Source organism: Seriola aureovittata, chromosome 2 (assembly GCF_021018895.1).
Source record: "Seriola aureovittata isolate HTS-2021-v1 ecotype China chromosome 2, ASM2101889v1, whole genome shotgun sequence".
NCBI classification, from domain to species: domain Eukaryota; kingdom Metazoa; phylum Chordata; class Actinopteri; order Carangiformes; family Carangidae; genus Seriola; species Seriola aureovittata.
Window position 1 is genome coordinate 20,281,310 of NC_079365.1, and position 19,020 is coordinate 20,300,329.

Here is a 19,020-nt window from a genome sequence, read left to right on the forward strand (position 1 = left end):
CTCATCAACCTCGTTTCAAACAGCAGCAAAAAAATGCTCTGACAAACTGACTGTACACGACCTGCTCGGCTGAAAAGAGAGCGAATGTTGGGTAGGCAAAAAGACATCTCCAGACAAATGCTGCTGGGTGTGTAGATGTGAAGTGTTTCCTAAAATATTTGCTGTAGAAATTTTATTAGGTGAAAACTTGTCTGATGTTTTATTTTCACCTGGCTCTGCTGCCCCCAAGTGGCAAAAAAAAAAAAAAAATTCAGAACGCACCCTTTAATGAGCTATTTGTACGTTTTGCTATTGCTACATATAGCCAACATTAGCATTAACAGCCAGTCTAGAAGAAAAATTAGTTCAGCATCAAACTTCATTCCTTTACTCACCAAGAGCTGTCTCCAGAAGTGGGAAGCAACGCAAATGTTTACTCTTGTTTTGCGTCTTTCCTAATCTAACATTTTTTTCTTGTACTTTACTACATTAGCATGCTAACCAGCTAACCTACTCTACCTAGCTAGTCTCGTCACTTTCCGAAACTGAGTCACTGTAGCATACAGTCTGCCCTGAAGAAGTAGTACTGCTCAGAGGGTGTATTATAACCTCTTGTCTTAAACTTATGACTGAAGCACTTGGCAAGGGACAGCTGTTAATGCCAACTCTGGCTGTTTAGCAATAGTAAAACTTACAAATAGCTCCTTTAAATAGAACTGTAAAAAAGAAGAAAATAGAAGAGCTACTCCATTCATAATGTACATATTAACAATGGATTAAATGACTATATAATGCTGTAAGTGCTGTATAATGTAGTAATTACAATATAATAATATAATTATAGTAGCTAATAGTAATAACTAACTATAGCTGTCATATAAATGTCATGGAGTGAAAGTACAACATAGCCTAAGCCTCTGGAGTAGAAGTATAAAGTAGCATAAAATGGAAAGTAAAACCTCAAAAATGTATTTAATCAGTGTAGCCTACTTGAGTATGGAGTCACTTTCTGCCACTGTCTGGAAACAAAACTGGTACATGGGATTTGATAAGCACTAGAAGTCCTTAAATCTGAATTTAAACAATTAGAGAATACAAACTTTAATAGCAAAGAGTTTGGGATTTCAGATTGTCTGCCATAAGTAATACACAGACATATGCACAGCAAACAGTGTGGCAGATCAATTCAGCTTTTAGAGGTTTATTTCCCTGGATGAGGCTCAGACTACATCATGCTCTAACTGTCCAACTCGGTTAAAAACTGCAATGCATTGGAACCCATAGGCTGCGACTGAGGAAGTTTACTCTGCATGAGTGCCATCCCTCAGCGCTGATGTAGGCTCCTGCTGAAGTCTGCATATCCTGCTTGCCGCCTTGTTAACCCAGAATACCCAAATGACTTCCCCTCTCTCGATGTCAGGCCACACTGTGAAGTCATCCATGTTTCCATGTAGCCTAAAACGAGGAGAGAGGAGTTAGGAGGAGAGGAGAGGAGAGGAAAAAAGAAAGGAAAGGGAAGGAAAGGAAACTAGATTGGCTGGAGGACCACTGGCACCACTAATGAGGTGTGCTCTGATGGCATAAATCCTCCTCAGAGAGTGAGGCATCTGAGTAGCTCTGTCCACTAATGAATGCCCCACATACATTATACTCATAACCACATATGGGACCATATCCTGCCCTCTTCAGTTGTAATGTTGCTCCATTTTTCTACACTATGCTTTAATATTCCCCTGACTCCACTTCAAGCGTGGAAAAATCTATAAATAACTGATTAGACTCATTTATTGCTCTTCCTTTGAGGGAAATACAAAAAAAGGCAGAGAAGGCGGGAATGAAGTAGTGCTGCTTTTGCAGGCCACAGAAATGTTAGCTGGGTTTTATCGCTGTTTTACATCACTGTCAGTTCATGAAAATTGTTCTTGCAAAAACCTCACATATGGAAGATTCAGGTTTTAGGAAATAAAAATAGTGGATATCAGTATACAAATGGTTGTGACTGTAGAGTACACATAATTTTCACAGTTATTTGCCTGGTAGTAACAGAGACGGAAAACAAATTTATTAATTAACATTAATATAGTGGTAAAATTTTTATTTTTATTTTCATTATTTTGAAGTTTTCTTTGTGGTACCCACATAGTCCGTGAACATGATATAAATGCTTGGAGCTCTCAGTCTGGTAATTGAATGTTGCCATCTTGTGGCTGAATAAAATGGTTTCTAACTCAGTGCTGTGATTGGCATTGAAAATGTATTTCCCATGTGCATTCTAGTAATAACGCCCTATACTGGTGTCACATGGATTTAACACATGTCCACAGTATAGGTATAGATAAGGACAGGGGTTATGATAATCAGAAGTACAACATGGTGTATGATCTGTATTGTAGGGTACATAGTGAACTGCTCAGCTGTAAACGAGATGCTCAGATTTCGTCTGTAATTTCCAAACCAGCTCAGGACAGAAATAAAATGTATCAGAAATGACACCAAAGAATCCAGTAAAAGGGGCTGACTGACAGTTTATATTTCATCTGTGATTTTTCTGTGCGTCAGCCATGATTAAGCCCAAAACAAACTAGCCCACAGAAAAAAAGAAGACTACATGGGACTCACTACAAGCCCTGACTCCTGTAGACTAGGTAGATGGTATGGTATATGGAAACTTTAATCATAAATCCACAAAGTAGAAAGGTGTCTTCTGATTGGCATGTTGACAGATTTCAATTTTGGCAGCAATGATGCATTTTTAAATATGAAAATTAAACTTTGTTATAACTTAATCACTCATCAGGTGTAGGAAAATGACAAATGGATATTGATTAAATTCTCATTTCATTTGCAGACCTGAAAAGGACAGAGGCATTGCTCCAGTTTCACGTTGGATTTTCATCATCAGGAGCAGGTAGAGGTGTCAGAATACAGTGTGCCAGCTGATTCCTTAGCTGAAAGTGCAACAAATGCATCTGTCCTTTTTTGCAGCAACTTTATTGTTTTCTATGTTACTAGTATCTCCTGGTTTTTGACAGATCTGAATTTCCATATATATTATTAAATACTTCATACCTCAAGAAGATGTGCAACAGTTAGGTCTGTTGTAGTAGTAGAAAGTATAATAAAAAGTAAAATAGCTATTGAACATTTACATTTTTTAAAACTGGGTCAATGCTGTAGGCTTCTTTAGTTTCACTCACATGATCTAAAAAAACAAAGTGGTCTCTTCTTCTCGTGACTTATAAATTGCCACTTAATTGGAGACCCTTATGAAGAAGAAAAAAACACCAGTGGTAGAAAGTAGCCAATTTATTTACTCACTTACTTCACTCACTTACTGACTTATTGCCCTTTTAAGCCACTTCATACTTTACTCCACATTTTACATTTTTATTGAAATTTTTTTGCTCCATTTATCTGGCAGCAGCAGTTATTAGTTGTGGTTCTCAAACCTTTTTCCCTTCTGACTGCTCACAAAAAAGATGTTGATCACATGTCAGATTTCTGTCACAATCCAAACTTCTCAGATGGTTTAATTTCTGTAACTGTTATTCAATATAAAGAAAAGGGCAGAGATTAACAAAAAAAAAACCCAATGGAATCTAATAAAAACAACCCATGAAAAGAAAACAGTCTGTGTAAAAGAACTTGATTTTCTTCTTTCTTCTCCCATTAATCATCTTATGACCCTATGTGACCGCATTATATCTCTGATCTACGTCATACATTATTTTAGGTTCAGTGCCTAACAAAAATAATCATGGATACAGGGGGACATCCACCTTTAAAATGTTGTCAAATTCTTCTTTCACACTTTTCCAGAATTATTGGGTACTCACTCCCAAAACATATGTGTGTGATCCCCTATTTGTCCACATTTTTTCCAACATAATTCCACAACAGGTTCTTTCACATATGAAGAAATGCTAAGAGGTGTGATCAAATACGTGATTATTGATTTCCAGTCAAATTCTTTCCATAATTGGCTATTTATTCCTTTATGAAAATTAGCAGACAGATCTTCCCATATATTATCCTCTATTTTAATATTTAGTACCAGTTCCCATTTTTTGCTTTGTGTTCAGGGTATTTTGTGAGGTGTCATTTGTAAGCCTCTTACATATGTGATTACTTAATGGGGTACTTTTAGGTCGTTGTGTTTGAAATCATTAACCCTCCTGACAGGGTCCTTTCAACAGGGCGGACTGCATGTGTTTTACTTTGCCGCCCCCTCGCGGTTCGACGATCTTTTCAACACTCTATTGTCATTGGTTCAAACTACCGTCGTTCCTTCCTTGACCAATGGCACCGGCTCCACTTCTTTTCCCCAGAGACTGTTTTGCATGCATGCTCCTCCCCTTTTTGTTACCAACCACTCCCCCTCCTCCTCCTCCTCCTCCTCCTCACACACACACACACACACACACACACACACACACACACACACACACACACACACACACACACACACACACACACACACACATACACATTCACACATACACACCCCAGCCCCCTGTGATGCCAGCCACTCCATGACTGGGCTTGGACGGCATGTCTGTCGAGGCGGTATAATCTAAAACCAAACCGGGATATTATGAACCAGTCGATGTGTTGACTGAGATGCGACGGCGCATGAAACAAAGGTGATTAAATATGCAGCTTTGTGCATTTACATTTTCTAGCACTAATATTCAATCGCTTTGCAGTTAGCTGACGGCGCTAACTCTCCTCTCTGTGTAAGCACGGCTACATCGCTACACATGATCATTTAGGTGTTTTTGTTTTTGTTTTTGTTTTTTTCTCCTCACAAATAATCCGATCATATCTGTCGTTTCCTTTGAAGGCAGCCCCTCTCCACGGCGGGATGAACTATGATCGTCGATAAACGAGCAGAGGAACACGGAGAGACAAATCTGACTCGACATAATAATCCATCTGGACATTGGGGGCGAAGATGAGGACCATGATGGCTTCGATTAAAACGGCACTGTTCGTATTTCTACACTGGGGTGAGTTACAGCCGCGTCTGTGTTGTACCTGTTCGCTGGTACAACACAATGACTACAGGGGGGCAAAAAAACCGCCGCACCATCTGTCACATGAACATGCATTTGCCTGATTGTTTCTTCATGCCTGCCAGTCAGACTATTCATTTGCAGCATGCATCTTTATTATTTCTGATGATCTGGTCTGCCATCTTTTAGCCAGTGTGCAGCACTGTGCTCATCCGTGGGGCAGTTATCAGCATCTGTCACATCCCTGTGGTCTGTATGTCAGTTTATCATACCCACAACCCAAGTGCAGGAGTGACTGATCACTGGTTCACTACCAAACCAAAATCACTTACATACAGCTTGATGGATGCTGAGCCAGTTGGGCCAAAGAAACCGGTGTTTGCTTTGCCAATAAAGCCAGTTCCTGGTGTGTCAAGCAGGAAGTCCCCAAAGTTTAAACAACAGCACATTGTAATGGTAATTACAAATTTTTTCAGCTATTACATTTTATTCAACTATGGACTCTGGTCATTTTTATGTTTTTACCACTTCTTTTATTTCCTCAGTGTGGTCATACTGTGTCTTCATTTGTTTCATGTGAAACCATCATAGCAAAAGTCCTATCAACTACAGATGAAATAGAAATTAAGTTTTGAATCCTGAATATTGAAATTGAGTGACAGCGGTAAGAAAAAAGGAAATAGTACTGTACCTGCTGAAAAGGTGGGGCGTGATTGTAAAATAACCAAACCAACCCAAGGTGCTCTTAAGTTTAAAATAAGTATTTCTTTTACGGCAAATACAGGACACAAAACCCAGTTAAAAGACAGTAAAGCTGATATATAAAACTGTACTCTAATATTTTTCTAACGCTGACTTGGCTTCACATTCCTCGACTTATATTTCAGAAGTATAGTTTGACTTAACAGTTTGAACAGAGAGAGAATGTATAAACTTGAATGACACAGTATTCAATTCCCTCACAGCATTAACAATTATATAAATCACATCTAATAACCAAGCAGACAGGCTTCCTTGGGACAGAATTGTATAATGGCCCACCACCATGTATCTCTTTGTGGGTCCCCCCCTCCCCTTTTGTTGCACAGTATATAATCCAGACAGTATTGAGCATTGTGACAAGCTGTGGTGTCCCCCAGCCCTATCAGTCCGAGCCCAACGTTAATTAGGACTTGATCCGCTTAAGCCTCCCACTAGTCTCCCATGTCATTATGGGTGTGTTGCTATCGGGCCGTTACTCGGCCTGTGGGAAAGCTCCAGTTGTTTTTAGGTCTGACACGCTCACACACACACAGACACAGACACACACACGCTCACACACAGACACAGACACACAGACACAGACACACACACACACACACACATCGCCAAGGAGTGCCAGAACACCCCATTCTAGTATTTCTAGTTGTTCAGGTATTTACCAGTTTTGGGTGACGTTAATGGGTGTGGTAGTTGGTGCAGTGTCAGTTTGCAGGTGTGTTTATTGACTGTTACGTCTGGATACTCACATCTCATTTGCATTTGGAGATGGTGAGGTTGATGAGGTCATTCCTCCACACTTCCATGCAGATTAAAATCACTTAGTATTCAACCAAGATTAAAGATTTGTACTATTCTTTAACAAAATCTTTTCTTCCAGTTTGTCATTGTGAAAATATAGTTTTAAACATGACGAGGTGTAATAAGTTTATTTTAGAGATTGGCTGTCTTACTTCTCACTTGGTGGAATTTGTTTGATTTGATTAAGTTCCAGTGAATTTGCATTGTGTTTTTATGGTGCAAAACTTCCATAGTTTTGAGTCGGGTCACTCTTAAAGTTAGATTACAATTTTTTTTTTGCGTCGGACACTTGTTAAAATGTTTACTCCTTTCATTCCCATTATCTTTCTTTTATGATAATAAAACAACAACAACATATGGTTCATAATCAATAAGTAAACATTGCATTCACAATTGCAGACTACTTTTCTCATCTTGTTGCTTATCCAAACAATTCAAGAACCTCATCATCAGGCTTCAAATAAACATATGACATTGTTTGTGCTGTGAAGAAGTGAAACTAATTCGGGTATAAAAGGATGATATTTCTTTAGCTCTGTTTGTTTCTGTAGAGTTTATGTCATCTCAGATTAGACTTACTACTTTGAAAAGAGGAAATTATTCACTTCACAATGTGTAAAATGTTACCCATTTAAATGTGGTTATTTACCTTTGACTGACCCAGTATCAGCATGTTAATATTTTTGGCAAGTACCCTTATCACAAAAGAGCAGTGAAAGCATGAAAAGTTTCATTACCCGGGGCTTTGAAAGGAGGTGTCAGTGCTGGAATACCCTAGCTTGGTCTGAGCCCATGTCTTTTAGAGAAATCCAAGGGGAAGTGGGTTTCGAAGGCAGACAATGAGACTCGGTGAAATACACTGATGCTCGGAAGTGAAAGCTGGCTGCCCTCAGCCCTGAGGCACTCACACCAAATATCTTTGCCCATAACCAGCAAACTGAAACTCTGCCATGTTCCCAGACCTCCATTAAACTGTGAAGTGACAGGGATAAAATACATTTTATTTTTCCACTTTGGCTTGAGTGAAATCTTTTCACTCAGTTTCACTGTGATTTGCAGTTAGAAGATATCAGGTTCAGCTCATTCCAATATAACCCACTCAATGACCTTTTGTTTTCTGTTATTGTGATATAATAACACAGCTGTGCACAGTTATCCACAAACCTGACTGAAGTGTGAAGTTTGTCAGTTAGTAATATCTCTTTCGCTGCATTTGAGAAAGAGATGCTACTGTTGAGTTGTTCAGATGTATATGTATGTACAATTAGTTGATTAATCGATTGGTTGATCATTAGAAGAAAAAAAAAGCTCTTAAACTGTAAATGCTTCAGTTATAGACTGTTGGGGGAACTGGATATTATAAGTGTATGAACATGTCACTTTAGGCTTTAGGAAATAATAATGGAATTTTTAAAAACTTATTTTTTATGACAATTTATAGTCCAAACAATTATTTGAGAAAATAATCAGCAGTTTCAGGCAAGAAATGCAGCCAATATTAGCAAATATTACTGTGACTGTAGCAATTTGTGAGACTACAAACTGGTTTTGTTCTGTTTTTCAGTGGACTGTTCCTTTAAGTCCCAGCCCCAACAAAAATAATTAGAGAACGAGCGAACAAGTCCACTGAGATGATTGTATTTCATTTATTAAACATGGCGTTGTGTTCAGAGGAAACTGGCCCAGCTCCAGCACTAGTGTTTTTCTCCACAGCTATTTGCTGTATTGATTCCCTGTTAGCCAGTCATCAGCTCAGGATATTGATCAGTTAGTCCATGCACCAAACATGCTGCGAGGGGAGACTGTGACCCACACAAACTTGAAAATGTTACCATCTACAATCTTTCCTGCTTGTAACGTCTTTCATCGTCTTACTGTCTCTCCTTATTTTCCTGTCACAGTGCTCCAGTATGCTGTGTGTCGCGACGTAACCCTTCCCACTGGACCCCTCTACCGTGTGGCAGGGTTCCCCCTCTCCCTGCCCTGTACTGTATCAGGATACGAAGGCCCACGCACTCAGGAGTTTGAGTGGTTCTTGTACAGGGATAATTCCGGTGGGAGGCAGATGGGAGTGGTGTCCACCAGGGACCAGGGTTTCCCATACGCTCCGTTCCAGCCCCGGGTGAGGAGCGGGGAGGTGAGGGTAGAGAGGGACTCTGGGGACGTGGTCCGCCTGATGATCCAGAGACTCCGGGCTGAAGACCAGGGAAAATACGAGTGCTACACACCCAGCACGGACAGCACCTTCCAGGGGAACTACAGCGGCACAGTGACTGTCAAAGGTAAGATATATATATATATATATATATATATATATATATATATATATATATATATAGAACTTGTATTGGTCCATATGACAATACTTAAACCCATGTGTGGCTCTCAGCCTCAAGCCCACTGGTTCAGTGCACATGATTTGTACAGAGGAGGAATGAAGTGTCGTCCAGTGCAACAGTGTGGCTCATGGATTTTAGTTTATAGGCAGCAGTGGAAACTCATACCTGTCATACTAAGATCAGCTCATTGCTGTTTTTGGTCTTTTTCATAGGATATGCTAAAAATACAAAAAATAGATAATATCACAGACTATCCAGACGATCAGCTGACCTCCATTTAAAGCATGGTTTTAAAAAGCTTCTTCCTGTTCTTGTTTTGTTTGGGGTTTTTTTTTTAGCACCTATGCTTGAGTTTCGAACCCTCATTCTTTTTTGGTACAGATTGAAACGTGTTTGTAGCACTGAGTATCAAATCATGATAGGTATCCAAAGGTGGCAATGAATATCTGGTTAGCAAAATTAGCAATGTTTTATCACGGCTGTTTGTGTTTAGATACCTAATATTTGAGATCAGTGGCTTCATCTGTGTTATAAAAAATGTTTCTTAAACGTGTCAAAAAAAATACTTCAGGTTTAAGCAACAAACCCCTTGTATTTTGTCACCAGCTACTATCACAAAATTTCAAATGATACCCAGCCCTTGTTGCAACTAGATTACATCATCAAAGTTAAGTTGTGGTGTGTTCAAGTTCTGTCATGGGGGGGGGGGGGGGGGTTACCTATGAGAAGATTTTATCAGCAACTTTGCGCTATATCAGCCAGATGGATGACAACGTTAAATGTGTGTTTAACTTGGTACATGACAACATTCCTCACTCTAAGCTATTATTTATAGCGACCATCTGGTATTTGTACTCTGCTTTTTCCTTTCTGTTTCTCCTTCTCTCTACAAACTTGTTACACTTACTCTAAGATCCATTCGCTCCGGCCGTCCAAAAACATTCAGGCAATCTTACACTGTCCGTATGGTTACCAAATGTGTTTCTATTCATCATACTGTCTGTGTACTACTAGTTTGATATTGGGATGCCAAATCTTAGTTTTGCAGCTGAGTTAATCCCCCTCTCTTCAGTGCCTGAAGCAAAGGGAGGTAAAAAGTCACTCTCAGCAACCTTATTTCATGATTCAGTGTTCTAAACATAGAAATGTCTAAACAGCACACCGGCAATAGAAATCAAATTTGGCCCCTCTTTTTCCTCCCATCTGGCTCCTGCAGCAGCTTGATGTAATATAATTGTCTGTCTGTGTCTTCTTTGTGCAACCGCAGTGATCCCTGACACACTCCAGATCAGCTTCTCCCGCTCACTCACTGGTCAGCCGGTGCCAGAGGGAGCAGAATTAACACTGACCTGCTCAGGCAGCATCCAGTCGGAGCAGCTCACCCATCTGTCCATCACGTTTGGGAAGCGCGGTGGCAGAGACGGTTCGGGGATCGGAGCTGGGGAGGAGGTCAGCACCGTTCGAGAGATTATCTCCATCGACAAGATGCTGGGGGTCGTCCCCGGACGTTCGTACCAGAAGCGCTACGACGACGGAGAGATCACGCTGGAGAAGAGGAACGGGGAGGCCGGGCAGGGCGTGTACGTGATGAAGATGAAGGCGGTGCAGCCAGATGACACCGGCTCGTACTTCTGTGAGGCCTCGCAGTGGATTCTGGACCCTGATCGATCGTGGCAGAAGATCGCACAGAGGACACTGGATATTGGCAACTTGACTGTTCAGCAACTCGGTCAGTGTGACGTAGAAATTGTGCCAGTGTTTCTGTTGGCATTTGCCAAAACTATGGTAACATGTAGCAAGTTTCAAGGTCAAACTGTCACAAGCACATTCAACAACAGCTGATTATTCTGTGCTGTGATCATTGTTGCGATAAAATCTTACTGCAGGCAATTTGTGACACAGTAAACCACAGTAGGGAGAGAGGATCATATCATAACGTTGGCTGCTCCGGTTACAGAGTAAATCGGAGACAATAAAACTAAAATATCTCAAGTTCGGTTTGTACTTGTCAGTTCATGGCGCTTGATTCTTTCTCTTTTGAAGCCAAAGAAGTGGCGTCAGTCAGCCTGGAGTTGTAGCGCTGTTGAGTATGTTGGACTTCTTCCAGTTTTCAGACTCAAGCCCTGGGTGTTTGTATTCCTTAGAGCTTATCTGAATGTCTAGCTTTGCTGGCAGGCTGACTTAGCAGTTTACTGACTGAATGGATAGGCAGCTGATTAAATAAATGGACACACATTAGTATTTAACTTGTTGCCTTGTTTGTTGGCTGCCTGGATATAGAAAGTGCTGGGGTTTTCTGATTAGCTGCATGGAGGGCTGGATGGACATCTTACTGTTAGAGATGCAGCTGAATATTATTTCCAATATCGGTTAATCTGCCAGTTATTTTCTTCATTAATCGATTCATCTTTTATTCATAAACATAAACACTAGGGGGAAAAAAACAGAAAAGCAGCAAATTTTCCCGTTTGAGAATCTGGAACTATGAAATATTTTGCTTGAAAAATTACTTAAACTGGGGCCCAGTTAGTTTTCTGTCAGTTGGGTAATTGCAGCTCTGTCTGCTGCCCCGCTACATGACTGACAAGCTAAATGCTCAGCTCTCTCGTTGATTATCTAGCTGGATTTGATAGGTCGATATCTGGCTGGCCGGGCAGCTGGATAGCTGTCTGTTGCCGTGGCTCAGTTTAAATTTTAAAGCGCTTGTATAGATCCAAAGGATTAAGTAATCTTTCCTCCCACCTTGGCCTCAAAGAGGATGACTGTCTTCCTTAGACAGACGTGTCCATTACTTTCAGACCAGCACTGTAGTGTCTTTCCTCAAACACCCACTGGAAAGGGAAGTTACCTCCGTACATACATACGCTACAGTCTTGATATGTTCGCTCATAGGAAGTGCTGTTAATGTTTTACTTTCCCAGCTTCATCTTTGTACGTGATGTTTTCATACTTTTGATTTAACATAAGTTTTAGAACAAATGCTTTTTCATGTTTTTTTTTTTATATAATTGCAGATGAAAGGTACAAAAATATCTTATTACTAAGTAAGTAAGTGAAGTTAAAAGTTATTTAGGTCAGTTTTTTCTCTTCAGCAATTAGATGGAAGCTGAAGTTGAAGGATTAGAGCTCATCAATGCATGCATTGTTTCTTACAGACACCCGCTGACAAACACTACTTAGTTCTGTATTTTCTGGTGTCTGACTAATGCAATGGTCTGACGTTTCTGCTTTTGTTTAGATACATAATGTGTCTATTATTGAGCAGAACTGAATTTTTTGTTGTTAAATTAGGCTTTGCACACACAATGGATCAGTGTTGATATCTTCTAATTATACCAGGGTATTAATAACATTTTCAATTCATTTAAAAAAGTTTCACATTGTTATTTGTCCTATGTTCTTCTACTGTTATGCTTAATTTATATATCTGAATACAACACAGGAATTTCCTCTTTTATTCCATATTAAGGAAAATCCAATACAGTATATACAGAAAATATGAATATTATAGCCATTGTGTTGGCTCTTGTCACATACTATGATAACCATTGTGAGATGTTAAAGGCATTTTTGCCTGGATGAGGTGGTAATCCCATTTTATCCTGGCCACAGAAACAATACTCACAGTGCTGTAAACCACATCCTGTAAAGATTTGTCCCGTCACAGTCTAAGTGCTGGTTTGAGGCTCTTCACCAAGGAGGATTTCTGGTACTTAAACTTTTATTAAGCTCTGTCTCTCTCTCTCTCTCTCTCTCTCTCTCTCTCTCTCTCTCTCTCTCTCTCTCTCTCTCTCTCTATCTCTTCCTCTCTCCAGCGGAGTCTCTGAGTGTAACGTCTTCACCCAGAGGGGAGGTGACCCTGCAGGTGGGTTCCCCTCTCATCCTGACCTGTGAGGTGCTGGGGCTGCCGTCTGAAGTGAACTCGGGCCTGCTGGTTCAGTGGATGAAGAGGGGATCTGTAAGCAGCGATGAAGTCGGCTCTGGGGGAGTTGAGGTACTGTGAATCTTAAGAGACTGCACAAAGCAGGACAGTGTAGAGGTGTTTATTGTGTGTACGGTATTTGTTTGCATATCTGCACACTGTTTCTGAGGAGGATACTGATGTTTGCACCTGAAGTAGACATACCGTACATTTTTCTTTCACCATCATCATTAATTCTTGTATAAACAAATACCCACAAATGAAGAAACTAATGAAACATTTTACATCAAAAGTGTAATATCATGCTGCATTAGAATTAGCAAAGCATGTTAGTTTTTCATTTTCGGTTCCTTTTCTATCATTTTTTATCAGTGAAATCTGAGAATCAGCTTGCAGGGACATTAAACGTATTTATTGAGAAATAACAGATAGTAATTTGACAGGGAATGTGATTGTTAATTGCATGCACAGATAGGTAATCCATTCTGCGGTACTTTTACTTAAGCAAAGGATCGGAATATTACTTCCACCACTGAAAGTCACAATAACGTAAAAATAAAGTAAGCAGTGGTAGACGAGCAACTCCCGTGTTCTGTGAGGTAAAATGACTGGAATCGTTTTGAACAGAATAATATAATGGCAGTTTCTGGTTAAACAAAAAGGCTCTTATTCTGAAGCAAAAAGGTCGGTCTCTGTAGGAATCCTACTCAGAATGTTGTAAGACACAATCTGAACCTGTCAGTGGAAACCGTTACATATACCGTTCTTGCTCTGTAGTGGATCAATTGTGAAGATTTCTATTCCTATAAATCATTTTACCCCTTTTTCTCTAACTGATAAATAATTTCATCAGAAATGACAGATAAGTTTGAAATGTTTTCATGTGTGGTGCAGTCAAGTGCTGCAGGCAACGTTTTGACACATGACGTTTGAGAGTTGGCTGCCAAAAAGAAGCTTCTAGTAAATGGCTTAAAATAAATCAAACCTCAATTTACACTACTGACACACTTTTATTTATTTATTTATTACTCTTTTATTTTCTTTTATGTTAAGGTGGAGGTGGCCCGGATGAGCACGGATGGTGTTGTGAGCTGGGGAGACGACCTCAGCAGAGCTAGCGGCGGCTCTATGGAGAAAGTGGCGGGGGGGATGTACTCTCTGAAGCTGTTCTCGGCCCGGCCCGGCGACACAGGGGTGTATCGGTGTGTGGTGAGTGTGTACGCTGGAAGGACAAACCCTGGCCCGTCTACGCCTGCGACACTCACCCAGAGGTCCGAGGGAGTCACCGTCAACCTGAAGACCAAAGGTGAGAGGCGTCAGGTCGTGTTCTCAGTGACACACGGGCTTCATTTCTAACAGTGACTGTACATGTAGGGTAAACAGAAGGGTAATCATGAGTATTTGTATTTGAAAAAATGTGAAACTGTAGTTTCTCTGTTGGATTTCTTTCCACTGCTAATTGCATTTTCTGTTCAGGCACTATTGTATTGTTTTGGTCTGAGAAAGGATTTAACAATTTGGATTCACTGAGTGTCTTGGTGGCCCAGGGGTCTGGGCTGTGGGCCATTTGGCGGCGATGTTCTGGTTTCAAGTCTGCAACAGGACCTCAGAAACAGATCTGTCTCCTAGCTTCTTATAAATTTGTAAAAAAATATGTAAAACATTCATAGCTGCCCCCAAAATCTTGATTCATTTTACTTTATATTTTATGAACAATGGGTTTACTGAAAAGGAAGAAATGATAAGTTACTGTTGTATTCCAATGATTCTCTGGCTCGAGGGTAGAATGCCAAAATGTGAATCTGTGGTTTGATTCTTTTCAAATTCCTCAGAAATGCATGTTAGTGCAACTTATGTCAGATCACCTTATTAAGATGATTGTTAAAAATGTAAGAAAAAAAAAACATCTGTTTTTAACACAGATAAAAACTCACACGTTTCTGTTTTGTTCTTAAACTGACACATGTATGCATACATGATCCTATATGAACCACTTCCTTTCTCAGATGTGCTGGTTTCAGCTGTGGCTCAGCTCCCTCGAGGACCCCTGTTAAAAAGAGGCAGCACCATCACCCTCATCTGCAACGCGACCGTGACGACGACAGGTCCCGCCCAGGCTCAGGTGCACTGGCTGCGTTGGCCGATCCCTGAACTGGTTAGCAAGAAGGGAGAGAGTCCGGCATCCGAAGTCGCTCCACCAGATCCCCCTGTTGTAGAAAAACCCACCCTCATAGCTGCTCTCATGTACAACGGTGTTGCAAATACCTACATCAACAGTAGCGAGATTAGCATCGACCGCCTGTCAGCTGTCAGCTACAGACTGAGAGTCCACACGGCCACTATGGATGATCAGGGCATGTATGCGTGTCACGCCGAGGCATGGGGTCAGGACCCGCATGGAGGCTGGTACAACACGGGGGTCAAAACAGAGTCGAATGCAGTGACCGTCTACCTGTACGCCAGAGGTAAGTGTCTCCTACTCCTCCTTTTTTTGTTTTATTTTAAATGATCTTTTATGTGTATAAATGTGAGCAACCACAAACAGACCTTGTTTACTAAAGCATTCGTTGTCTGTTTGGGTTTCGGGCTGGCAGATCAAGCAGGGGGTCAAACTGGTGACCTTTGGTCAGTAAATGTTACTTGATTATTCCCAGCATTTGCTCTTGACCATGACATTTTAATTAGATCGATTCTTCCTCTTCCCTATCAGACTGCAGATCATGGTTCCTCTAGATTTACATTTCAAATATTTAGATATGCACTTCATCTCACTAGTTCCTCTCCGGAGTCACTTTGACTTGACTTTGAAAAATGACTGAAAGGATTAATCCAACTATCAGAAAAAGTTGAGTTGAAAAAAAATCAGCATTTGAAAGGAAAAATAGTGCAGCTTGGGTGCATTTTTATTTTTATGAAAATTAGTCCCATCCCACTGCAGTCTAAATATTCATAATGTTTAATGTATATAAAATGTATGTCAAAGGTTAGTTGTTGACCTTTTTTCTGCTCAACATAGAGGCCACAGCTCTGGATCCCAGATAGAGGCTAAATGGACTGTTCTAGATAACTGAACCACTGGGGCAAACTGTGCTTTTAGTTTATCAAGCAGCACAGTCCATTAACTCGGTCGTGTGTGCGTGTGTGCGTGTGTGCGTGTGTGTGTGTGTGTGTGTGTGTGTGTGTGTGTGTGTGTGTGTGTGTGTGTGTGTGTGTGTGTGTGTGTGTGTGCGCGTGTGCGCGTGTGCGCGTGTGCGTGTGTGTGTGTGTGTGTGTGTGTGTGTGTGTGTGTGTGTGTGCGCTGTCTGTATTAATTTCAACCAAACTAATCAATTTACCCAAGGGCAAAATTTTTTGACATTTACTCACCTGAAATTAGATTCTAATGAGAACAGGGTTGTGTATATCTATTGAATTAAAATTTCCACTCATCCTGTCGTATTTTCCTCATTTAAAGGAAACTAATTTTCAGTAATTAACACTAGTTCTCATGTCTTTTTTCCTCTTATTCCCCCAGCTGCTGACCTCCTCCTCATCCCTTTGGTTGTCGGAGTCTCCTCTGCCTTGTTCGTTGGCATTGTCATCATCGCAGCGGTGACCTGTTGCTTCATGAGGCGCCTGGCGAGGGAACGTGCTCGAAAATAGGCATCCACTGTCGCTGTCTGTCTGAAATCACGAAGAGGCACAAAGAGACAATGTGCAATGAAATGGCCAAGAAACAACTTCAAGACCAAATGAAGTGAAAAAGGACTTTGTCACCTTGTTAAGTTGATTGTCTGTGTTCTGACCTACCTGTTTAACAATCAATGCCAAAAGAGTCTGTTTTGTATTCTCTTGTATTTTTATAGCCATCTCTGAAAAACTGTATATTTTAGTGATTGCTGCTTCACACACCAGTAAGTAAATCCTAGATGTTTGGAGGCACCACTGAAGCCACAGCTCTCCACTCCTCAAGTGGGAAAAGGCCTAAAATGTTTTGAAACCTGTCTCCATGTTAGTGTAACCCTCCTTTTTTTTTTAAATGATCCCATCTTATCTTTCTGTTCTTAACTGGAAAAGGGTCAAAATACAGAGGCAAGATTTTTGTGACATGATCAAAAGAGAAGAAGGTACTGCAGGTGTGTTTTGAGTCCCTCTCAGATTTGATTATTCATTGTTAACAGTTGCTACCAAATGCTACTCAGCCTGTCAGATAATGGTACTAGTTTCATACAAAACAAAGAGCATTCTGTTTTCACAAATTGTTACTGTTCCGGTTGTTCCTTCATGAAACTGCATGTTTTTCTTTTAATACAAAAACCAACAATGTCTAAATGTATGTGCATGATTAAGCCTGTAGCACTGCCACTGACAGCCAGTCACATGAATGATGATGGGAGCCTCCAGAAACTTGATATGAGCGGGGACCTTCCTCTGCCTGCAGTCCAGCGCCAGTCTGCATGTAAACAATGTCTCTGTCTGTTACTTAATAAGGAGGCGCTGGCTGGGGATTTTCTGATGCCAAGACCAATTGAGTACCAATTCTAAACACAAGCATTCCTCGCCTGAGAGGCATCACGCTGTGGTGAGGTTTCTATACAGACTTGTATAGATTTGACAAAAAGAAATGGAAGAGATGTCCATTATGCACTGACTAAAATATGTAAATACTCTATGGAGTTTAGCTGTTTTATTTTTCTTAATGTAAGTAAGACTGTGCTGTAGCGCCATGTTTGTCTTTGACAAAGCACCTGTGTTTAACATTCTGCAGCAGTCTCCTCTGCTCTTTTGAAGCACTTGGACAAAAAATGGGACTGGGACCAAAGCCCCTCGGTGTTCTTCTTTCACTTGATTTTGTTCCAGCTGAAAAGTCATTTCTTTGCTGTACTTTTGAGTGTTCTGTTCTTTCTTTTTGTGCAAACTAATGGTTCCTCTGCTCTTGTCAAGTGACTGAGATACAAAAACAGTACTGTGAAAAAGAAATCCCTGTTTGTTGGAGTGACAGGAAAACTGTTGTGTTTCACACTGTTTAGGATACTTTCACCCTGAGGTGAAAATTTTCTAAGCACAGCAGTCATATGACCAGATAGTTTAGTGAAGTCTCACTATAGTCGTCATCATAGCGATCATGTGGTTAAGGCCACACATTTTTGCTGCCAAGACCTATTATGACTATAGCCCCTGCTGCTAGCCCGCAGAAATCTGTTGGACAGATTTACTGTGTCTGCGCACTTAAAATGAGTGAAATCTATCCTCTTCTTCCTGCTGAAAGTAACACTTAAGAAAAGTTTGGTCGTGCGAGTGTGGCCACATTGTGTGATTTAAGGTTAGATACATGTTCGTGGAAAGGAGGAGGAAAGTAAAATTTGTTGTTATCCAGCTTGCGGCTCTCTTGTTGAAATTATTTCAGGTCTTTTTTTTTTTTTTTTTTGGCTTTTCTAAATTTGCTTGCACTGAGCTATACTTTACTGTCTCGGTCTCTCTTTACTGTCTGTCTCTGTGTCCTGGTTGGTGTTCGCTGTGAGAGTCCCTGTAAATCTGGCCTGTCCCTCCTAACCTGTGCTCCCTAAACCCTGATTATAAATGTTGTTCACGAACATTAGGGAATAAAATCACAGCTCTGCTCGCTTCCTGAGCCACTTTGTTCCAGATCAACTACTCAAAGCTGATTTTTTATTTTTTTCCCCCAACATACCCACCCCACTATATGATTACACACTCACACAGAGATGCACGTGCTCTCAGCAGCAGCGGCAGCAGGACAGTACTGGCTGGCTGGCATTTCAGATGAAAGTGAATGAGTATCTGCGTGTTCGTCTCTAATCCGCGTTTATGGCTGCAGTGTGTCCTGCTGCCCTTCCCCCCTCTCTGTGTGTCTGTCGGTGTGGCTCAGTTCCCTGCGAATTACAGCCAGCTGTAAGAAGCGTAGCTCATAGCATGTACAAAAACTGTCTAAGTTGTGCTTTTGTTTAAAAATGTGTTTACACCCTTTCATGAAAATGTTATGTTTTGTTTGGATTGTTTACTCATGCTTAAATACCACTGCTCCTGAATGCATCTTGCTGCCGATGAAATGTATAAAGGCGGGTTGTTGCTCAGTCTGTCTCTTATGGTGCTTTGGTAAACCTGCCGGTTGATAAAACCAATAAACCACTCTGGATTTATTATGTCACTCTGGTCTTATTTGTTCCTTCAACCTGAAAATGTTCATGTCAGAGGCCACTGGAGA

The 19,020-nt window shown here is 40.7% G+C and overlaps 1 protein-coding gene and 1 long non-coding RNA gene across 4 annotated transcripts in view; both read left to right on the top strand.

Annotated features, from left to right (window-relative positions):
- LOC130178340 (uncharacterized) overlaps positions 1-4,326 on the top strand; it is a 36,680-nt gene extending 32,354 nt beyond the window's left edge. Inside the window, exon 3 of the long non-coding RNA XR_008829145.1 lies at positions 2,828-4,326. This is a non-coding gene — a long non-coding RNA (uncharacterized LOC130178340). The remainder of the gene's footprint in view (positions 1-2,827) is intronic.
- Positions 4,327-4,474: 148 nt separating this feature from the next.
- Positions 4,475-18,960, top strand: igsf8 (immunoglobulin superfamily, member 8). Of its 3 annotated transcripts, none has more exons than XM_056403379.1 (8): positions 4,475-4,622; positions 4,823-4,988; positions 8,456-8,836; positions 10,161-10,622; positions 12,709-12,887; positions 13,869-14,121; positions 14,822-15,280; positions 16,330-18,960. In XM_056403379.1, the coding sequence occupies exons 2-8, from the start codon at positions 4,934-4,936 to the stop codon at positions 16,455-16,457; spliced, it is 1,917 nt and encodes a 638-aa protein (XP_056259354.1). In that variant the 5' UTR covers positions 4,475-4,622; positions 4,823-4,933; the 3' UTR covers positions 16,458-18,960. The 3 variants fall into 3 exon arrangements, with proteins under 3 accessions (XP_056259354.1, XP_056259361.1, XP_056259370.1); XM_056403386.1 differs by having other exon boundaries at positions 4,492-4,715; XM_056403395.1 differs by having other exon boundaries at positions 4,492-4,622; positions 4,827-4,988.
- The last annotated feature ends 60 nt before the right edge of the window (positions 18,961-19,020 follow it).

Coding starts and splice junctions, on each gene's coding strand:
- igsf8 (XM_056403379.1), top strand. CDS start 4,934: ATGAGGACCATGATGGCTTCGATTAAAACGGCACTGTTCGTATTTCTA. Junction 4,989..8,455: donor GTTCGTATTTCTACACTGGG/GTGAGTTACAGC, acceptor TTCCTGTCACAG/TGCTCCAGTATGCTGTGTGT. Junction 15,281..16,329: donor CGTCTACCTGTACGCCAGAG/GTAAGTGTCTCC, acceptor TTATTCCCCCAG/CTGCTGACCTCCTCCTCATC.